The sequence below is a fragment of the Terrapene carolina genome, unplaced genomic scaffold (genome assembly GCF_002925995.2).
Source record: "Terrapene carolina triunguis isolate 2854851 unplaced genomic scaffold, T_m_triunguis-2.0 Scaffold66, whole genome shotgun sequence".
NCBI lineage: Eukaryota > Metazoa > Chordata > Testudines > Emydidae > Terrapene > Terrapene triunguis.
This window is the reverse complement of record NW_020664417.1, coordinates 23,621,062-23,644,553: the sequence shown is the minus strand read 5'-3', so window position 1 is coordinate 23,644,553 and position 23,492 is coordinate 23,621,062. Positions and strand designations below refer to the sequence as shown.

Here is a 23,492-nt window from a genome sequence, read left to right as displayed (position 1 = left end):
AGTTGAGTAATGATTCTGGATCCCTCCATTTTTTTCATATCCAAGCTGAAAAATATCTTAAGAGCCTGATTTTCAGAAAGTGATCAGTTCAGTGTGCAAGTAGCAGGCCTGTTTCTCCATTCCATTACACTAGTTTTACACTGACTTGACTCCACTGAAGTGAATGTCAAACTGATGTGACAGAATGGAGAGTCAGGTCTGGAATCTTCAACTGAAAAAAAGAATATAGTAAGAAAGCTTGTCAAATGATTTGACCCTCTGTCTTTTCCCAAGGGAAAATCTGACTAGCAGATACCGAGGTGCTTCTTATCATAGAGTTTGCTTATTTTTGGAAGCTATCCACTGATTAATATTTAATATATATGAGCTGTGTTGAGAAAAATGCTTTCTTCTGGCATAATACAAAGTTTTAAAATATGTAGGACAGAAAAGGAATATTTGTCTTCAAATCATTTCAGATGCTTCTGATCATAGATGACTATATAAATATAAGTTGTCTATTCTACTAGTCATAAATCCTCTGTGGCAAGATTGCCATGTAATGAGTAATTTGGAATACAGTTGACAAATGAAGTAGTATATTTAACAAATAATTGATTTCTACCAATAAATAATGAGTCTAAACTTGAAAATATTGTCATTTTGGTTTGGTTAATATAGAAATCTCTGCCAATTTCTGGCATACAATTGAATGTAAGCATATTACATTAAAATTTAAATGCCACATAGCTGAGTTATTACTGCTTTCATGCACAGGTTTTAAATATTTGAATATGTCTACATCAAAAGAAACTAGATATTTAGAAAGCCCACTGGCTTCTGTTGCCAAGTTAACAAGTTCTGATGAGATCATTCTGTCACAATAAATCTAATTATTAACAGTTATTTTCTTTATGTATGCATTTTTCACCACTTGCTTTAAGATGGAAGGAATAGCACAATAATGCTTTTTTTGCTGAATTTGTTTGTGGTATAAGTTCTTGTTTACTCATAACAGAAAAAAAAGATAATTTGAGGCAGAGTACAAATATAATCTTTAAAAAAATCATTGTGTGTTTGTGTGAATTGTTGTTCCATCTGTATAATTAGAAAATGGGAATGCTGTCTAGGACGCCAGTGCTGACTTCACTTCCAGGTCTTTTTGTGCTCATTTAAAGTACAATAAAGAGAAAAACATTTCACTTTTTGGCAGCTGTCTGATTTGTCAGGAAATTCCTCTTGCTATGATATATGGCTGAGGAAAATTTGGAATAATATGATCCAGATGCTAGAGTTGCCATTTACCAGCAATGCAGATGTGTTATTATATGACGTCGTCCAGATGGTGACCCTCCAGAATTATTAATATATTGCAGATACTAGGCCTTGTATCTTTATGACATGATTTCATATTTTTATACTCTTATTTACTTGATATAACTTTCCTACATTTCATATGTGGCAATTACTATTAAAATTAACAGTTCAATTTGTATGGAACACAATGAAGAGTATCTTTAATAGCTTTGAAGAGATGAGTTCTTTTTAGATTGAATTTTGGTGAAGATATTACATTAAAATACTATATTCTAATCAATCTCCTTTATAGAATTAGCAAAGAAAATCTCAAAGTACAATTTTAAAATTGGTTAAGACATGAATGTTTATAACTAACCAATTAGATAACGATGATTAGCATTGAACAAATCTGGGAAAGTTGCTGCTCCTATGTAGCTGACGGTCTGATAATTTAAGAGGCTGAACTGTAATTTTAGGTTCCACTTTCAGCAGTCAAAAAATAACATGTGATCATGTTAGAACTTTAGGATCATATTCTTCCTGGCCCTTACACAGGTGCACAGTGGGAAGGGGAGGCAGCAGGAAGCCTCTTCCAACTGGCATGGCTTAGGTGAGGGCCAGTGAGAATTCCAGTCCCTGCAGTCAAAGAAAGCCAGGAACTGCTCCCCCATCTCTCGTGAGGGTGAACAGTGCCCTACAGGGGGCAGGAAGGGATAGGCAGAATGCAGTGAGAAGGCACAGCCATAACTCATGCCAGCCACTAAAGAGGAGAAGGTGCTGAACTCCACAAAGGAGTACATGTAACAGTGTGTATGCTTGCTCCCCGTGCACATTGGGAAGCATTCTGTAGTCCTTTTGCCTTCTTTTGAAGTATCAGGTCTTGGCTACTGCAGATCACATGCCAATCCTACACTGCATTGCGTGACATGCAGAGGTTGCATTCACCCTGTCTGGTGTTCATAGAATCACCCAGCGCACGAAAAAAACCACCTCAATGAGGGGCGTGGCTCCCAGCGCTTGGGCACTGTTTACACTGGTGCTTTACAGTGCTGCAACTTGCTGCGCTCGGAGGGGGTGTTTTTTCACACCCCTGAGCGAGAAAGTTGCAGTGCTGTTAATTGCCAGTGCAGACAAACCCTCAAATGACCCACCAGAGGCAACTGGTAGTGCATGGGATGGGAGGAGCAATATTATTTTGATAGTTGAGTAGCAGACTTTCCCACACCTTGTAGTAGGCCTTGATCTCTGCAATGCAGGGCTTAGGCCCAGCTGGATCAATGTCTGATCCAGAATTGCTGTGTTCCTATCTTTTACATCTATTTATTTTAAATGACCTAATCTTTTATCAAGACCTTGATAATTAAATGCTAATTTTAACAAAATATTGCTTCATATTAAAGGGTTTTTTTTAGGGGAAAGTTTGTATTTCCCTTTTGTTTTTAAATACAAAAAGTCCCTAATTTTTCTTAGTAACAGAGGAAAGGCTCAGTTCTGCTGCCATTGGAGTCTATGGCAAAACACCGATAGATGTCAGCTGGAATAAGATTGGGCACTACATGATTTCATTTTAGGTTTAAGAGATAAGATTCCTATCCTTCCCTTCCCTCCCCCCAATAAGGAAATTGTGACCCGTCACCCTGTTATAGATAACATTTGGGGGGAGGGGGTTGTTGTTTTTTAATTTATCCACATTCTAAATGAGTCTCTTCACAGTTTCTTTTATTCTCAGCAACCTTATTATAAAGCCTACCAATACAGGATTAGGAGCTGCAACTCTTAAATTTTACAAACACATTAAAGTCATTATAGCTTTATCTCTATCACCATCAGGTTTTCCCAGTGCCAAATTCATGGTCAATGAATAGGAGTCCTGGAGAGTGCCAACATCAGAGGGCTGACTATTCAGTGGGTTTAAAATGTTTGCATATTGTAAAGGATCTGGAATAGATATTTGATTACCACAGGCAAATTAAAAAGCAGAGATGAGCAAGTATAAATTATTAAGTTTACCAGCATTAATTGAGAAAAAGATGAAAAAGTTTAATCCATTTTGTTTGTGCTGTTGAGTGAGATTTTTAGAAAGTCATTGTCAGTGTTTTATGGCTGGTTTATTTGGGACTGAATTCAATGCCATGACTCTCAGTAGAGGCTTTTAAGAGTTACTCTAAATTTTATTGGCCAAATTCTTAACTGATGTAACTCCGTTGATTTCAGAGATTTTGGCCCATGAACTTTCGTATAAGTCACTTTTAAATGTAAATTGATTTTTTTAAAATCAGTTGATTTCAGTGGCATGACATCAGCGGAGGATATGGCCTTTTGATTATGGGCCTGATTTCTGATTTCTTTTACCCCAGTTTTATAACAGTGTAGCTATCCACTGAATTGGAATTATTCCTGAGCTACAGTGTTGTAAGTGAGAGAAAAATCATCATCATTAGTTATAATGCAGTAGTGCCCAAATCAATATCAGGGCCACAGTGTGGTCAGTGCTGTACAAATGATGCAATATATATTTTGTAGTGGTTTGTCACTATTCTGGTTTGTCAATATACTTTAATTAAAATAATGATGGAATACAGAACTCTAGGCTCTTAGTAGTTTAAAGTGACTTTCTTTATTTCTCTGACAGCTAGTAACCCTCCTGCAGATGTGGGTTGTTCCTTTGTATTTCACCATCAAACTTTACTGGTGGCGATTTCTGTCCATGTGGGGAATGTTCTCAGTTATTACCAGTTACATCATCTTCAGAGGTACCCACAAACCCCTCTCAGGCAGAACACCACGGTATGTATTCTTTAGGTCCTCTTTCTTTTGAAGAACAATTGAAGATGGAGGGTGGGGATTGTTAAGGGGATACTTTGGTTGGACTTGCAGTCATTTGCTGTTCATGTGTCACAAAGTTTAATAAATTTAATAGTTGTAGATTAAGACATTTATTAATCACATTGCTATGTTTGAATAACACCTAGAGAAATCAAGCTCCTTTTATTTAGATGCCTAAGTATGCTTTTGGTTGGTGACCTTTATCAAACTTGAAATGTAAATGAGTAAGTATGAAAGTTAAAGTTAGCACCATATATGTGTATCTTAACTCCTGTATTCAGCTATGGGCCTCACCCTACAAACACTACAGTGTGGTGCTTACTACAGTGAGTAGCTCCATTTGAGCACTATCATTGGCCTTGGCTACACTCAGGACTTCCCAGCGAGTGTAGTCGGGCCGCCAGCACTGCGAGAGCTCTCTTGCAGCACTGTAAGTACTCCACCTCTCCGAGGGGAATAGCTTGCAGCACTGCGAGCGAGCGTGCAGCGCTGCAGGCTCTGATTACACTCGCGCTTTACAGCACTGTACTCGCTGCGCTCGGGGAGGGGGCATTTTCACACCCCTGAGCGCAGCAAGTTGCAGCGCTGTACAGCGCCAGTGTAGCCAAGGCCATTTACTTCAAAGCGACTACTCACAGCAGTAAATCCTAATGATCACTAGTCGTCTTTTGGTGGAGCAGGCCCAGGGTACCTTCTTGGCAATGTAATTTGTTAAATATGCAGGTGTGGTGATACACCCATTTCTTGTGATAAGAAAGGAGTTTCCATCCAAATGGATTTTAATCCCAGTTTAATTTTGAATATAGACAAAGACAGGACATTTTAAACTTGCATTTGTTAGAAACTGAATTTGTAAAAAGATGTAGCAGTCTAAGATATGATACAGTATGAGATTTTGGAGATCTTCAGTATGTTTCCTTTTCTCTGATCCACAGGTTGGTCTACAAGTGGTTTCTTCTTATCTATAAACTGAGTTATGCAATTGGAATTGTGGGTTATTTAGCTATAATGTTTACCACGTTTGGATTTAATTTATTCTTTCGGTAGGTATCTTCAGGTAATCTTCAGATTGTGTGTCTCTTGTTACTTTCAAAATATGCTTTTATGTAGAATGTTTATAAACTTTGATGGTTGCAATGAAAACGTTCACCTGAAATCTAATCTTTTCCCCACGTCAAACAAATAACTATAGCTTAGGGCACAGGTTTACATTTTCTCTAGTTTTTTTTGCACAATTAATCTGAGACTTGATGCTTAAACTGCTTTAGTGGCTTCATATATTGTATTCCTGGATTGTAAGGGGAAAAAATAAAATTACATACCACCCCGGTGTTTGTACTTTTAACTATTTATTTTAACTGTTAAGTAAGGCCCTGCTCCTGCAATGGGATTCACACAGGAGATGATGCATACACAGGCTAAGGGACAGAAATAAAATATATAAGCATGGTGATCAGAGTGATGTTTAGCACACATCTTGTAGTTCCTCTTTATATATGGCTATGTCCAATTGCCGCTCTACTGATCTATTGTATTGTCAGGTATTTTCCTTTTTGATTTTGACTCTTATCCCTACCCTCAGTTCTGTTCTCTTTAACCCAACTCATTCCACAAACTATTACACATCTCCCTACTGATTAATTGTTTTAAGGATATTTACAAAATTCCCCTTCCTGTGCCAAAAATCCAATCAAGGTTTTAACCAAACCCACCTCTCCACCCCCAAACTCATGGAGACAACAACCGCACTCATTTTAAAGGCTCTCCTTGTGTCCCCCCTGTCAGCAAAAATTAGCAGTGCATTCTTAGGTCTCATGGGAGGCTCCCAGATCTGTGAGAGTGTACTCCTGGGGGAAGTTTCTGGCCTCCCAGGGAGTTCTGGCCGATATGGCTGCTCTTGGATTGAAAGGCTGAATTTTGCTACCTCCACAGTCCATCAATGCCAGTTCAGAAGCAACTATACAAATTTATATGGAGGAATATTAGGAGTTACCTTCTCCCAAGTTCATGCGACCCCCACAGCACTTGCAGCCACTAATGGCTGGGGAACAAAAGACCCTTATTTGAGTCTCCTTCAAGGCAGTTATTGCATTATTCCCCCAATCTGTGTATGCAAATGAGTAAAGAAACAGAGTGGCTGTTGGTCTACAGTTGCTGATAAGAAAACAGTGTTTGTAGTACTGATTTTTAGAAGGAAACATGAAATGAGGAGGCTATTTTGGAAAACTGCCTTCTTGTCAAAGGTAGGGGCTCGGGCAGAGACAGATGCATCATGGAGGTGAATGCCTGGCTGCGAAGATGGTGTCGCCAGGAGGGCTTTGGCTTCCTAGACCACGGGATGCTATTCGAGGAAGGACTGCTAGGCAGAGATGGCGTTCACCTTTCGAGGAGGGGAAAGACCCTATTTGGACACAGACTGGCTAACCTAGTGAGGAGGGCTTTAAACTAGGTTCGACGGGGACAGGTGAGCAAAGCCCACAGGTAAGTGGGGAACATGGAGACCTGAGAGATGGGTCAGAAACGAGAGGGAGTGTGGGCTATATTGGCAGAGAGAAAGGAGGGTCAGGACAAAACTGGGAGGAAAGATCAAACCAGTATCTTAGATGCCTCTATACAAATGCGAGAAGTATGGGTAATAAGCAGGAAGAACTGGAAGTGCTAATAAATAAATACAACTATGACATTGTTGGCATCACTGAAACTTGGTGGGATAATACACATGATTGGAATGTTGGTGTGGATGGGTACAGCTTGCTCAGGAAGGATAGACGGGAAAAAGGGAGGAGGTGTTGCCTTATATATTAAAAATGTACTCACTTGGATGGAGGTAGAGATGGACATAGGAGACGGAAGTGTTGAGAGTCTCTGGGTTAGGCTAAAAGGTGTAAAAAACAAGGGTGATGTCATGCTAGGAGTCTACTACAGGCCACCTAACCAGGTGGAAGAGGTGGATGAGGCTTTTTTTAAACAACTAACAAAATCATCCAAAGCCCAAGATTTGGTGGTGATGGGGGACTTCAGCTATCCGGATATATGTTGGGAAAATAACACAGCGGGGCACAGACTATCCAACAAATTCTTGGACTGCATTGCAGACAACTTTTTATTTCAGAAGGTTGAAAAAGCTACTAGGGGGGAAGCTATTCTAGACTTGATTTTAACAAATAGGGAGGAACTCGTTGAGAATTTGAAAGTAGAAGGCAGCTTGGGTGAAAGTGATCATGAAATCATAGAGTTTGCAATTCTAAGGAAGGGTAGAAGGGAGAACAGCAAAATAGAGACAATGGATTTCAGGAAGGCGGATTTTGGTAAGCTCAGAGAGCTGATAGGTAAGGTCCCATGGGAATCAAGACTGAGGGGAAAAACAACTGAGGAGAGCTGGCAGATTTTCAAAGGGACACTATTAAGGGCCCAAAAGCAAGCTATTCTGCTGGTTAGGAAAGATAGAAAATGTGGCAAAAGACCACCTTGGCTTAACCACGAGATCTTGCATGATCTAAAAAATAAAGAGGAGTCATATAAAAAATGGAAACTAGGACAGATTACAAAGGATGAATATAGGCAAACAACACAGGAATGCAGGGGCAAGATTAGAAAGGCAAAGGCACAAAATGAGCTCAAATTAGCTACGGGAATAAAAGGAACAAGAAGACTTTTTATCAATACATTAGAAGCAAGAGGAAGACCAAAGACAGGGTAGGCCCACTGCTTAGTGAAGAGGGAGAAACAGTAACAGGAAACTTGGAAATGGCAGAGATGCTTAATGACTTCTTTGTTTCGGTCTTCACCGAGAAGTCTGAAGGAATGCCTAACCTAGTGAATGCTAATGGGAAGGGGGTAGGTTTAGCAGATAAAATAAAAAAAGAACAAGTTAAAAATCACTTAGAAAAGTTAGATGCCTGCAAGTCACCAGGGCCTGATGAAATGCATCCTAGAATACTCAAGGAGCTAATAGAGGAGGTATCTGAGCCTCTAGCTATTATCTTTGGAAAATCATGGGAGACGGGAGAGATTCCAGAAGACTGGAAAAGGGCAAATATAGTGCCCATCTATAAAAAGGGAAATAAAAACAACCCAGGAAACTACAGACCAGTTAGTTTAACTTCTGTGCCAGGGAAGATAATGGAGCAAGTAATTAAGGAAATCATCTGCAAACACTTGGAAGGTGGTAAGGTGATAGGGAACAGCCAGCATGGATTTGTAAAGAACAAATCATGTCAAACCAATCTGATAGCTTTCTTTGATAGGATAACGAGTCTTGTGGATAAGGGAGAAGCTGTGGATGTGGTATACCTAGACTTTAGTTAGGCATTTGATACGGGTCTCGCATGATATTCTTATCGATAAACTAAGCAAATACAATTTAGATGGGGCTACTATAAGGTGGGTGCATAACTGGCTGGATAACCATACTCAGAGAGTTGTTATTAATGGTTCCCAATCCTGCTGGAAAGGCATAACGAGTGGGGTTCCTCAGGGGTCTGTTTTGGGACCGGCTCTGTTCAATATCTTCATTAATGACTTAGATATTGGCATAGAAAGTACGCTTATTAAGTTTGCAGATGATACCAAACTGGGAGGGATTGCAACTGCTTTGGAGGACAGGGTCATAATTCAAAATGATCTGGACAAATTGGAGAAATGGTCTGAGTTAAACAGGATGAAGTTTAACAAAGACAAATGCAAAGTGCTCCACTTAGGAAGAAAAAAATCAATTTCACACATACAGAATGGGAAGAGACTGTCTAGGAAGGAGTACGGCAGAAAGGGATCTAGGGGTTATAGTGGACCACAAGCTAAATATGAGTCAACAGTGTGATGCTGTTGCAAAAAAAGCAAACATGATTCTGGGATGTATTAACAGGTGTGTTGTGAGCAAGACACGAGAAGTCATTCTTCCGCTCTACTCTGCTCTGGTTAGGCCTCAGCTGGAATATTGTGTCCAGTTCTGGGCACCGCATTTCAAGAAAGATGTGGAGAAATTGGAAAGGGTCCAGAGAAGAGCAACAAGAATGATTAAAGGTCTTGAGAACATGACCTATGAAGGAAAGCTGAAAGAATTGGGTTTGTTTAGTTTGGAAAAGAGAAGACTGAGAGGGGACATGATAGCAGTTTTCAGGTATCTAAAAGGGTGTCATAAGGAGGAGGGAGAAAACTTGTTCACCTTAGCCTCTAAGGATAGAACAAGAAGCAATGGGCTTAAACTGCAGCAAGGGAGGTCTAGGTTGGACATTAGGAAAAAGTTCCTAACTGTCAGGGTGGTTAAACACTGGAATAAATTGCCTAGGGAGGTTGTGGAATCTCCATCTATGGAGATATTTAAGAGTAGGTTAGATAAATGTCTATCAGGGATGGTCTAGACAGTATTTGGTCCTGCCATGCGGACAGGGGACTGGACTCGATGACCTCTCGAGGTCCCTTCCAGTCCTAGAATCTATGAATCTATGAAAGAATCTATATTACATGTACTTCACAGACAGGAGTGACTGGATAGTACCCATTTAATGTTTACAGGCAGCATTGCTTTGGAGCTGTGGGAGCACTGGAGATGAGGCAAAGAAAAGCTTTGGGAGTTTGCAAAGTGTATATAATATCTGTTGTTCTTTTATGTGCGTGTACAGTATGTATGATTAGATTGTAAACTCAGCAGGACAGGGACCTGATCTATAAAGTACCTAATATACTTCTGGGTGCTGTTAATAACTAATATTGTATAAAGTAAACTACTGTAGAAGGTGACTTAACAATAAGCTTTATTAACATCATACTTAAGCTTTTGACTTAGATCACAGTATTTTCACAATTCCTGACTGTTATTTTTGTGTAGTGCTTCTGCTTTTAAGCTTCATTTACTGCAGTATAGTGAACTTTATTGTTGAGCATTTTTTCCAGGATGAGTTCTTTCAGCTAAAATAATTTAGCATTTATTTGAAAGGCATTTTACATTTTTACTAAGTATTGGGTGATTTTGTTGCTTCCTCGAAACAATAAAATGTCCGCCTAATTCATTTGTATTTTAAAGATTTTTCCCATGGAAAAAATGCCATTTTTGCACTTTCTATAATACCTTATTTAGGTCGAGTTAAGTGTCTATAAAGATAACAGAAATTGTTAGAGCATACTTTTATGAGATTAATGTTGTTCCTTATTACACCACAAATATGAAGTTGGCTTCGAAGGAAATTGAAAACAGAGTTGTAGTGAGGAAAAACAAAAGCCAGAGCTATCAGGAGTAAAAATCAGTTTGATACTTTCTCCCTATATTCTGTACACTAGCAAACACACCCATATGCTCTTTATCTGTTTTTATACAGAATCAAGACTGAAGATTCCATGGATTTTGGTGTGATATTGCTGTTTTATGGACTCTACTATGGAGTGATGGGAAGAGACTTTGCAGAGATTTGTTCTGATTACATGGCTTCCACTATAGGCGTAAGTGCTGGTTTCATTACGTTGAATGACAGTCAGATGGACTGGCAATGAGCTCTTGAGTCTAGTTGTACCCCATGCTTCTAGAAGAAAGGTCACCCCGTACTCTTTCTAGAAGTTTATCTAACCTTTCCTTAAAGACAACTTTTATTGTGCCATAGGCAAACTCTCCTACTTTCTGACTGATCTTAGTTTCAAAAGGAATTTCTTAATACAGTATTATAACCAGTGAGTATTCACTGGTCTGAGTTAGGAGACACAATCCCTATATAGCAACGTAGAGGGCTGGTCCAAACAAAAAAGGCAAAAATAGGGTTTCTCTCAACCTGATTCCATATAAACAAGAGACCAAAAAAAAAGACTCCTCATTGCCATAGGAGGGTCTGCTTCTTAGTTCTCCAAAACCCAGTGAAAGAGCCTTTAAATCTTTCCCTTTTTGCAACTCTTGTCTTCTTAATGACGCAGTTAGGGAATGTAGGTGTCCTTAGTGAAGGACAAGTCTGGGATGTTTGGCACGGTTTGCAATAGAGGCAGACACTTGTTGAAGTTCTCTTCTCAGCAAGAAGATTTTAATTCTCTCCAAACCACCTACATGTCAGGATCTATACATTCTGTCACTAGTATCTAAGACAGTTTTAGCTTCTTTCATTCCTGTCCTTAACCATTGTGGACTTATACTGAGTTATTTGCGTCTCCTGGGCCCTAATGGAAAGTGTTGTTTCCCCCACTATAAATATTCAACAGTTTTATAATGTCAGTGGGATGCCTACAAGAAATTTGTCCAATGACATCTGTGCAGACTGTGGACAGAAAATCTTTGTGGACATAAATGAGGAAGGGATAACTGAAAATACCTACCAGCTGTCATGCAATCATGTGTATCCTTTCAATTCAATTATGAAACAATGGTTTCCTCTTTTCTTGCTGTTGCACCAAAAATAAAACGATTAGCAATAAACAGTCGGGGGGGGGAGGGGAACAGAGGTGAAGAGAAATAAATGAACACAATCAAAGAAACCACAGCACAAAAGGTAAAAATAGCGATATGGAATAAGTTGCCTGTTTGCTCACATGAGGTTTAGTAGGAGACCTAAGTTTAAGTGCTATCATGCAATGCTTGCTTCCCAAGCTACTGAAACTCAGGTGCATCAAGCAGCTAACCCAGTGGTGGGCAACCAGGGTAAGCTGATTGCAGGCTGTGAGACATTTTACAGATGTTGACTGTCGACAGGCACGGCCCCCCGCAGCTCCCAGTGGCCACAGTTCACCATTCCCAGCTACTGGAAGCTGCGGGAGGCGGCAGGCCACAGGGACAAGCCTGAGATTACAAGTCTGATTGATAAAGGTAATAGTGTTTGATGTAATGTACATAGACCTTTGTAAAGCATTTGACTTGGTACTGCACAACAGTTTGATTAAAAACTAGAATGATATAAAATTAATATGGCACATATTAAATAAATTAAAAGTTGGCTAACTTAACATGTCTGAAAATGTAATTGTAAATGGGGGATCATCATTGAATGGGTGTGTTTGTAGTGGGATCCCACATGGCTCTGTTCTTGGCCCCACACTATTCAACGCTTTTATCAAAGACCTGGAAGAAAACATAAAATTATCCCTGATGAAGTTTGCAGATTGTTTGCAAATTGTGGGAGTGGTAAATAATTCGGAGAACAGGCCACTGATGCAGAGTGATCTGGATTGCTTGGTAACTTGGGTGCAAGCAAACAATATGCATTTTTAAAATGGCTAAAATGTAAATATATACATCTAGGAACAAAGAAGGCAAGCCATACTTACAGGATGGGGAACTCTATCCTGAAAAACTGACTCTGAAAAAGATTTGGGGGTCATGGTGGATAGTCAGCTGAATATAAGCTCCCACTGCAAGGCTGTGGCCTAAAGGGCTAATATGATCTTTGGATGCATAAACAGGCGAATCTCGAGCCATAAAGAGGTTATTTTACTTCTGTATTTGGCACTGGTGAGACTGCTACTGGAATACTATGTCCAGGTCTGATATCCACAATTAAAGAACAATGTTGAAAAATTGGAGAGGGTTCAGAGACAAGCCGTGAGAACAGAAAACTTGCCTTACAGTGACAGACTCAAGGGTCCATGTGTTTATCTTAACAAAGCAAAGGTTAAGGGGTGACTTGATTACTGTTTATACAAACTGGAAATAAAGGTGTAAATTTTCAACAGTGAGAGTAATTGACCCTAGGTAAATTATTCCAATGGTTATGGTGGATATTCTATCACTGACCATTTTAAAAATCAATATTTGGTTTTTTTCTAAAAGAATTAATTTTGGGCATTTCTATGGCCTGTGGTATACAAGTCAGACTAGATGATCATAATGGTCCCTTCTGGCTTTAGAATCTATGACCATTGCCCACTTTCTATGTAGCGATCCGTATCTACAGTCCAATAATACCTTGACTGCGTAGCAGCAGCGTTTGCATATCCTTCCCCAGAAAAATCAGTGCCATAGAACAGAGCAGCTGCAAGTTGAAGTTCGGCCATTGAGAGATGCAGTTTCACTGAGCCGGTGCTGCCATCTGATGTACCATAGGTTAAGACAGAAGGGCCTGATCCACAAGGGATTTAGTCATTGCATTGCTGAGCATCACCGTGTCTAACTTGTAGGCTCCTAGAAAAAAAAAAATCACAGGAACACCACTGTGATCCACAAAGCCTGAGTTAGGCACCTAGCCTCCCTATACAATGAATGGGGAAGATTGGAATGTGATCCACAAAAGCCAGCACATTAGAGAGAGAGAAACCAAAAAAGAGGTGTGTGATAAGCCCTGCCCCTCTCTGAGGTAGGCTACTGCCTCTGGGCTGCAGGGAGGTGCCTGTCTCGGCTTAGTGGTCCACAAATGAAAACACATCTCTTGAAGTCAGGCAGCTTAGACACCTAAGAAGTTTCCTGCAGGAACGAGTTAGGCACCTGTCTCACACACAAAATGGAGCTGCTGCTCACCCTATAATTTTTAGCCTTATGGTTAATGCACTCATGTGGGATGTGGGTAGGATGACTAGACATCCCGTTTTTAAAGGGACAGTCCCATACTTAAGCCCTCCTGCAGGTGTCCCAACTTTTTCTTAAAAATGGGCAAATTGTCCTGTATTTTCTGTCTCTCCTCCCCCACTCCCCCATCAGTATTGGTGGGTCTTGCTGCTGGTCGGATCCCTGCTCGCCAGCTGCCCGCCTACCAGTGATGAGTGGAGGGTCTGGTGGGTGTGCAAGGCTGGTGGCGGGGCTGGCCGCTCCCCCTGCTGGTCTGTCAGCATAGCCCCTGCTGCGTGCCGGCTCTCAGCTAGTAGGGCTCTGCCCCCCGTTCTGTTTCTGCGCGCTGTGGTGGCTGGTGAGTCCAGGCAAGCGCCGGGCGACGACCAGTTACGTGTCACCTCTGCTGCCCACCCATCGGCTCTTTACGTGCTTCCCCTCTCGCTGTCCTCTCCCTGCTTTGCCCCTTTACCCCCTGCAGCTCCTCCATATCCCCCCCCCCCCGCAGGGCGCGTCCCGCTCCCAGCGCTGTGCGGAGAACCAGCCCCCCGTCGGAGCGCTGAGCTCACCAACAGCATGGCCAGCAGGCTCCTTCCTTCCCCCACTGCCTCTGGCTGGGCTGGCACCCCGGGAAAGCTCAAAACCCTCCATCCTGGGGCGCTGGCCAGGAGGAGCTGAGCCCTGCATGTGCCAAAGCCCCACACAGCGCTGGTACGGGGAATCCTCTCTACCCCTCAGCTAAGCTCTAGAGTGGTGAGGGGAAGCGATTTTCAGCCTGTTTGCACCCCGACCCTGCAGGCTTAACATCAGCCTCCTGGGCAGGGGCCTAGCATCCTCTTCACCCACCCCCTAGTGTGAAGGGCTGCTCCGTCCCCTAGGCACCCTCCCCTGCTCAGGGCCGGCTCCAGGCACCAGCTGAGCAAGCTGGTGCTTGGGGCGGCAGATTGTTCGAGGTGGCATTCTGCCCAATCCTAGGGCATGGCCACTTTTTTGTTGTTGTTGTTCCTCTCCGGCCGCCCTGTAGGGGGCGGCGGCGCGGAGAACCAGAGCGCCCTGTAGGGCAGTCCTCTTCCTTCCCTCCCTGCCGACCGGAGCGGAGCCCTCGCGGCAGGCGGCAGGAGGCGGCACAGCGGGAGGGGCCGCGTGGCAGCGCCCCTGCTGTAGCCCTGGCCGCCCCCTTCTCTCTCTCTCCCGCCCGCTCCCTCCCCGCAGCCGGTCCCCCTGCACCCGGTCCCCCTGCACCCGCGCTCTGGCTGCGCCGTAGGTTTGGTTTTTTTGGTTTTTTTTGCTTGGGGCGGCCAAAAAGCCAGAGCTGGCCCTGCCCCTGCTGAGTCATCGCTCTGGCCCAGTTCCCTGAAGCCCCTGCAATCAGGTTCCCTGGGCCCTGGTGCACAATGCATCCTTAGGGCTTAACCCTTTCCTGGCTGCGCTGTAGCCTGGGGACAGGCGGTGGCTGGGTTATGTCAGTGGCCAGCAACAGCCTGGAGGTGTTAGCTGCCTTTCGACACTGTGTGAGCAGGAAGGGACAAGCTGCTTCCAGCCATGGAGGGGAAGGGGGGAAAAAAAAAAAAAAGATGAGCTCTGCAAAGACACTGGCCAGGTCATCCCTCCCTCCCTCCCCCGTCCTGTGCGGCTGGAAGCAGGTCCCATCCTGCACAGTGCAAAAAGGATGCTGCTGGCCACATTCTGGTGTGAACCCCAGCAGAAATGGGGGGCGGGGGGTGACCCTATGTTTCCCCCTCCACATGGTGCCTTGGGAAGATGCAGTACCAGGAGAGGCAGGTCTGTCCCAGGGGCCCAGCCAGGCATGGAGGGCGGAGAGTGCTGGGCAGGGAGGGACACGCCCCCGATATCAGACAGGTGGGAGGGGGCGTGTCCTCTCCCTGTGTGAACCCTAAAGCCTTAAAAATAAGAAGGTAAATAAAAAGAATCCAACTACGCAGTATTTCTTTTTAACAAGGGCTCAGTCAACTTGATGTTAATTTGAATGTTTGTACTGTGTAGTTTGGATTGATTGCCGTTGAACTCGCTTGAATAAGAGTAATTTTACCAGGTGTCCTGTATTCAGCACAGGGAAATATGGTCACTCTAGATGTGGGTGATCTAGGTTCAGTTCCCCCTGAGGCTGGGGAGGGGGCATTTGAACAGTGGTCTCCCAGCTCTCTGGAGGTCTGGGGCTGATGCGGGGTTCCTTTAATCTCTCCTGATGATGCTGTACCACTGTGGATAAAAACTTAAATAGTCATTTGGTGGATGCAGGGACAAGGAGAATAACTCTGTAGCCTGATAGTTAAGACACCCACCTTAACCAGGGTCCAGTCCCCCCTGCTCTAGTCACTAATTGTTTATACAAAGGGGAAGAGCTTCAGCAGGAGAGATTAAGGAAGCCCCCCCCCCCCCCAATCTCCCATAGGTCTATGATTAGAGCATGTTCCTGAGAGATGGGAGATCCCTGTTTAAGTTATTTCACCCCTTCTGCCTGAGGGGGAAATTGAACCTGGATCTCCCACATCCTAGGTGAGAGTGCTAACTACTGAGCTAAAAGTTAAGGTGAGCTCCAGATTTTGAATAGGATCTGATCCAGTAGGTGGCCTCTCAGCAGTCTACCCAATTGGGCTCTGCATGCAAATTAGATAGACAAATGTTCATCTTCCCCTGGTTCATGAATTGTTCTGGGGCTTAGGCAGGAGATAGGCATCAGTGCACATGCTCCGAGGCAGAAACTTAGGCACTGCGTTAGTTTAGTTTGGTTAGAGTTTTGTGGAACTAAAACTGGGATTTAGACATGTAAACCCTAGACTTAAGGCACCTAAGTACCAAGGGACCTGATTCTCCACTCACCTAGCCTAGTTACACTGGTGTGACTGACTTCAGGTGAGGTTACCCCCAAATTTGCATGGGTGAAAGTGGGATCAGAATCACTCAGGGAACTCAGCTCAATATATGAAAGCATGACAAGGACAGGAGACCTTTAAAGCTGTTCTAAGGTAACTGATATCACTTCTTTTAATAGCTTAATGTAAGTAGTTTACAACTAATCAATCATTTAATCCCCTCTCCCCCAAATTAAAAAAGAAATTATAACTTACTTTACAACAACTTCATAAGGCTCCTGACTTTCCATGAATTTCAAATGCTCAACTGCACCTCTTTTTTCTTTAACAATGTCCTCAGACTCTCAAGATAATAGTTATAGACCCAAACTGGGAAATTCAAGAGTATTTTGATCTGAGGTTGTGATTCAGCCCATTCAAGAATAGGGCCAGCTACTAATAAATTTGGCTCTGGATTCCAGTTATTCCTAAATTCAAGGATGTCCAGATCCAGAATTTTGCCTTGGGCCCATATCTAATAATAATAATAATAATAATTAATAATAAATATAATATGAAATTGTGTGGCATGCTTTTCATCCAAGTTGGGTAAATATCATTATCCCCATTTTTAGTTGGGGAAACTGATGCAGAGAAGTTAAGTGACCTGTGTAAGTGCCTGAGATAAACAGCAATGCAATGTGCGCAATCAATAATAATTCAAATCTGTAGATAAGTTCACAGAAGCATGTATTGTTCCTTGTTTATATTTGAAAAAATCCTTAACAATATGCCTGATACAAGATTTCATGAATTTTGCATCCGAGGTTGGTGCATTGTTGGCAAAAAGCAGACTTGCCCATACTGCAATGAGAAAGTTGATTTGAAGAGGATGTTAAGTAACCCGTATTCTTTTCTTAACAAATGTGTTTTTTACTTCAATTTTTTAATTCTTTTGACTTTGCTAATTTGTGTTATAATCCAGTGGAGAGAGGTGGGAGTAAAAAATAAAAATAAATATGGCCAGTTAAAATAGCAGTAATAGCAGCAGATTTCTTTACTTCCTTCTTACTAGTTAGTAAACAAGAGTTTTCTCTCCTAGTTTCTCCAGAAGGAAGGACAGTAGCCCAAATTCTGCTGCTGCATTTGTGAAACCCCATTCAAGTTGGGTTGAAAAAGTCAGTAGGACAAATTCTGCTCCATTTCAATTCCCGTTGGGGGAACTGTTTACATGTTTACTTTAAACATTTTTATGATCATATCATTCAAAATACAATAATCTAGAGCAGTGATACTCAGACCCCAGTGGTTCAGGAGCCAAATTAGCAATCAACATTACCCAAAAGAGCCACAGTAGTGTGAATGCATTATTTCATTTACTATAGTACTATTCATATTTATTTATATATATTATTCTCCCAGAAAATAAGTGAATAACTTAGTGCAAATTGATAACTTAATTGGTTAATAACATAGTAAAAGCATCCTGATAGTTAATAACTTAGATTGGTGAATATTAAAATACTGTGTGATTTAATTATCATGTGCTGCAAAGAGCTGCAGGAGACACACTAAAGGGCCACTTGTGGCTCAGGAGCAACAGTCTGAGTATCACTGCTGTAGAGGAACCAGAGAGCACTATGTTTGAGAACATTAAACAAGTACTTTTCTTCGCTTATTGCTGAAGGAACTGATGTCATACCAAATCTCTTTTCACCTTTAAACAATCTTGGCAGCAGATTTCCTTAACAGTAGTTTAGGTGGGAGCGTACACATGTTTTGTATGGGCAACTGTTGGATTGGCTCTGCTATCTGGTGGCCTGGCAACCAGTTGTTATAGGAATAGTCCAAGTCATTAACTATTCGCTGGGCTTAGAATAGGATATGTGATTATACCCAGAATGTAAAATGTTGCGTATTTCAATATGTAAAATACTATTTATATCCTGTAATTAGTATTGTAAAAATATAATTAAGACTGACCTCTGGTGTTCTTGTTGCACTGCTCTACAAGAGCCTCAGGTGGACCTCTCTGATGTTACAGCAATACTACATTACTTGAACAGCATGAAATTAAAACATTTCCGATTTTCTCAAAGTGTGCATGGAAAGGGTCTCCTTGAAAGGAGCATTTATGACAGGACAATGTTAGTAAAAGAAATGGCTGTTTTTCTCATTATGACTATTTCTGAATATTTTTTTATATTTGCTGCACTAGTAAGTATGTCAATAGCACCAACTGATTGATGTTCAAGTCAGATTACTGAAAGACGGTTAGTGTAAATAGGTAGCCACCTCTTGAGCACACTCTCCTGGCCTGGGTGGTTCTGCAGCACACTTCCTTAGTTTCCCTTTCTCCCAGGGCTCCTCAAAAATGTCACCAATTCCATGTAATTTTAAAATATCTCCCTTCTGGAGGTGGATCCACTTTAGCCTATAGAGACATTAGTACTTCATACCAGCTTCCCCAGCAGGCCCCAGGGTTCTACAGTTTGAACAGTTCTCTCTCCTGGAGTCAGGAGTCCCCCATCCCTCCTTCTCAGAGCTGAGTTCAGTCTCTCTCATTGAATCAGGAGTCCCTAGCCCTCCTTCCTGAAGCTGGGTTATAATCCAAACAGTCCCTTTATTCCCTACAGGAATCAGTCTCGCTCCTTACAGCACTGACCTGCAACAGCTTCTTCAGGCCAGTTGCTTCTGTTCTGCCTGACACTCCCAGCCCTATGTAGCTCAAGTGGGAGACAGTAATACTCCAGTTCCTCACTCTCCTTCAGGCTTCTCCCTTATATCTGTAGGCCTGGCCTCAGTTAGTCATGACCTCATTTATTAGTACTCATCCTCCCCATTTGGGGAGAGGAGCTAAGCTTGTCCCAGGTAGGGCTGTGGCCTATCACCCCTTAAGGGGCCCAGCCACTCTGTGACAGGTAGCATTGGGTGATGAAATTGAGGATTGGCTCATAAAACTTAAATGCAACACTAGAGCTTGGCAAAATTTTACATGCAAAACCCTTTTTTTTTTTTTTTTTTTGCTGAAAACAAATGCAGATTCATCTCGACTGAAACAGTTCGTGAATTTGGGTCGATTTTGGCTCATTGTTTAGGTCCGAAAAAGAAAAAACATTTGCAAATGTCAAAATGTTTTATTTGTGTATTTCCAAAACAAAATATTTATATTTTTTCATTGCAGAAAGATGTTTGATTTTGAAATTTCCCTGAGTTTTATTTAGTCCAGGGGTCAGCAACCTTTTGGAAGTGGTGTGTCGAGTCTTCATTTATTCACTCTAATTTAAGGTTTCACGTGCCAGTAATACATTTTAACGTTTTTAGAAGGTCTCTTTCTATAAGTCTATAATATATAACTAAACTATTGTTGTATGTAAAGTAAATAAGGTTTTTAAAATGTTTAAGAAGCTTCCTTTAAAATTACATTAAAATGCAGAGGCCCCCGGACTGGTGGCCAGGACCCGGGCAGTGTGAGTGCCACTGAAAATCAGCTTGCGTGCCGCCTTCGGCATGCGTGCCATAGGTTGCCTACCCCTTATTTAGTCTGTTTTTAAATGTTGGGGGGAAAAAACCTTGAAATGAAAATGAAAATTTTTTCAACATTTCAGTTCACTGAAAATTGTGAAACAGTTTCCTTTTGGGTTGACCCAATGTGATTTCTCTTTAATTTTTCAGACCTGCCCCTGACCCAAATAGTCAGTTATTCAGCCAGTGTTAACAGCATCCATTAATGTGATTATTTGGAGGACCAGCCACAGCTGTAAGGACTAACTCAAGATCATTTGTTCCCAAATGCAGCAAACATTAATCTGAGGCTATGTCTACACTGCCCCACAGTTCAGGTTACAGGAGTGTGTACCAAAATGTTATTCTGTCACTCCCCTGAGTGGATGCTGTTGGCACAAACTAAAAGGCTCCTGTTTTGCATTACAGTAGCCCTGTTTGAAGAAGACTAACTTAATATGAACTAGGAACCTTTTAATTCGTGTCCGCAGCACTCACACCAGGAAGTAACAGTGCAGCACTTTGGAGCACGCTACTATTCACAACTTGTAGTCCTGCAGAGAAGTGTAAACAAGCCCTATCTTTACCACTAGTCCTAGTAGGCACCTCTCTCGCCACTGTTTTTTGCTGTATCAGTGCTCCCCTCTTTAAAGAGCTGCTTGTACTAATCTAATTCCACTGAAATCCATCATAAAATCTGCAAAATAATCTCCTCACATGTACCCCTCTCTTGATGCAAGAGTGTCAGAAGTCACCGATAAGCTTTTGCTTTAGGGTGCAAGATCAGTGACGCTGGGATCTGTTGCAGATGGAAGTGAAAGACACAGTAGGGGATGTGAAAGCAGTAAGGACTACAGGCAACTCTTCCCTTAACTTTTTATTTCCGTGCTTTTCAAGTTTTTGAGTTGGTGGGGTGTGTCTTTGTTCAATCTTTACTGTCAGTAACTAACATTTTTATGTCTATTATATTATGTATTTTTTCACATTGTAATTCTCCTACCCTCAAACTGTCAAACAGGAAATGTATAGTGTAGGAAGGGTGTGACAGTCATGCACACGGGTGGGCCTTACGTTTTGATATGGCAAATTGACTTTGCTACAAGTATGTTCCACTGTAGTTGAAGACACTGCAGCCTTTTTACTTCTAAGGGCTGGTCTACACTGGGAACATACAGTGGCATAGCTACATCTCTTGGGAGTGTGAAAAATCCACACCCCGTGAAAGACGTAGCTATGCCAACCTACCCCCATTGTTCACCGTGCTAGCTCAACAGATGTCAACTTAACTACCGCTTCTCAGGGAGGTGGATTACCAACAGTGACAGGAGAACCCCTCCCGTTGGCGTTGGTAGTGTCTACCCAGAAGCACTATGACAGCTGTGCCACTGTAGCAGTTTAAGAGTAGACATACCCTAATAGTAAAATATTTTTTAGGTTATGGTTACACTAAAAATGCTACAGTGTCACAGCTGTGCCACTCTGGCGCAGACACCTACTGCAGCAAGAAAGGGGTTCTTCCATCACTGTAGTAAATCCACCTCTCCCAGAGGCGGTAGTTAGTTTGACGAAAAAATTCTTTCGTCAACCTCGTGGTGTCTACACGAGGCTTAGGTCGGCTTAATTACATTGCACAGGATGGGAAATTTCACAGTTCTGTGCGATGCAGTTAAACCAACCTAATTTTGTGAAGTAGAGCAGCCCTTAATAAGTGAGTTGTCCAGAATTAAAACAAGTGCCACTCTGTGGTATCAACAATGTAAAATGCTTTCTCCCATTTAATTTCTGGATTTATGAACTTCTACAAACATAGGCCACTGCTGGTGACTTCCTCCCACCAATTCCCCAGTAAAGAAGAATGGATTTTTTTCCAGAGAGGTCGCCTCCCTTTATTTCCCCACACACACACTATACTCTAAGGGGCCACCTCTTAGCAACCATCTCTCCAACCAAAGAGGGGTGAAGGCAAGATCCCTAACCATAATTCTATGTGTTAGCTATAAAAGAGGTATTATTCAAAAATTATGTGAGATTCTCCCTTCTCAGGGACTGCCTAACTTACTGCCTCAGCAGTACCAGACTCTCAGCCCAAAAAGGAGGGACTAGAACACAGATTGTGCATGTCAGAGTGTATTCTGCAGTTCATGAGTCAGTGAAGTTGCCCCTGGAAGGGTAATTTCTCCAGGGTATGTATAACAGCTGCTGTATTCAGACTAAACATCACCTATTCTTTAAAAGTATTTATATTGAGGTTTCAAATGAAAAATATAATGAACGTCACTTAAATGGATCATATTCCAGGATAAATTTGAAGTTACATGGAGCCAACTAAGGACAACTTTAAGGTTTTGATATAGAACATAAGAAATGGAAGAAGAATAAACCATAAAACTTCAGCAAATAGGAAGAGCAGAGAGAGTGGAAGTTTTGCCTTTAAGAAGGAGTGGTGAAATTAATGATCCAAAACTCCAGTTTTGGGTGCAGTGCGGTGGAATTCTTCAGAGCAGCTCTTATTTCAACAGGCAGTTCCGTAACTACGAGCAGCTCAACGAATTGTGCTCATTAGCATAAATTTCTGTTTAGTGTGTACTATTCTTTGACTCCATAATGTTTTTATGGCTATGTTCACATGTGCAAATACAAGTGTAAATAAATCTTCCTTTTTATGTTGCACTGTCTGAGAGTTGCTTAATTGGGAGGTGTTAGGGAAGCAGATTTAGTTACAGCATGCTAAAGGATTAGTGAGAAGTGCAAGAGGACTTCCCTCACTGACCTGAATAATTATATAACAGTGAATCAACGAAACATCTTCCAAAAGAATGTGTTAAAGACCCACAGTACTAAAAAGAACTATGAGAATAGGCCCAATCCTCCTGCCATTGAAATCAATTACAGAACTTTTCTTGACTACAGTGGGAGTGAGGTTTGGGTACCTAAGCAACCTAAGAGCCTGAATCCCATTTTCAGAAGTGATTTAGGAGCCTACGACGCAGTGGGATGTAGGCTATAGCTTTAAGAGGACGAATTGGAGAACTCAGAGGAGCAAGATAGTGGATTTTTTTTTCAGAGCAGCTCTTATTTCATTAGGTAGTTAGGAGTTAGGGCCTAAGTTTCCAAATCACTTTTGAAAATAGGACTGAGGCTCCTAAGTCACTTTTGGATATGCTTCTATTGCCTAGTCTATCCAGGCTCTGACACATGTGTAAGCCCAGGTATGATTGCAGCTCAGGTAGAGAGACTGGAGCTAGCTTTAATCTAGTTAACTTGAGAGCATGTGCTTCAGCATAGGCTAGCCCTGTGAATAGTTATCCAGAGTTTGAGGCAAGTTTGCATAACCTGCATTGAAGTGCACACTGCCGTGGCTTCAGCATTGCAGGATCCGATCTAGCTAGATTCAAACTAGCTTGGGTATGTGTACAGACCTGCAGTTGCACCCTGTGATTGCAGTATAAACATAGCTATAGGGACTTTTGACATTTTTATCCTGGGTCTAGACCAATTCCAATGGAAGTCAAATGGGAAGTTTTCCAATTGATTTAAATGGGAGCTAGATCAGGCCTTGAAAGAATTAACAACAAATTTGAGCAATAGCCAAATGTTTCCTTGGGTTACATGTTTTATAACTC

General features: G+C 41.9%; 1 protein-coding gene across 1 annotated transcript; it reads left to right on the top strand.

Moving 5' to 3' along the window:
• Nucleotides 1-1,255: 1,255 nt before the first annotated feature.
• RNF175 (ring finger protein 175) lies at nucleotides 1,256-19,330 on the top strand. The gene is made up of 7 exons (XM_029910612.1): nucleotides 1,256-1,324; nucleotides 3,911-4,065; nucleotides 5,040-5,147; nucleotides 10,419-10,539; nucleotides 11,281-11,414; nucleotides 17,170-17,271; nucleotides 18,126-19,330. Exons 1-7 carry the CDS (start codon nucleotides 1,256-1,258, stop codon nucleotides 18,244-18,246), a joined length of 810 nt encoding a protein of 269 aa, XP_029766472.1. The 3' UTR covers nucleotides 18,247-19,330.
• Nucleotides 19,331-23,492: the final 4,162 nt, after the last annotated feature.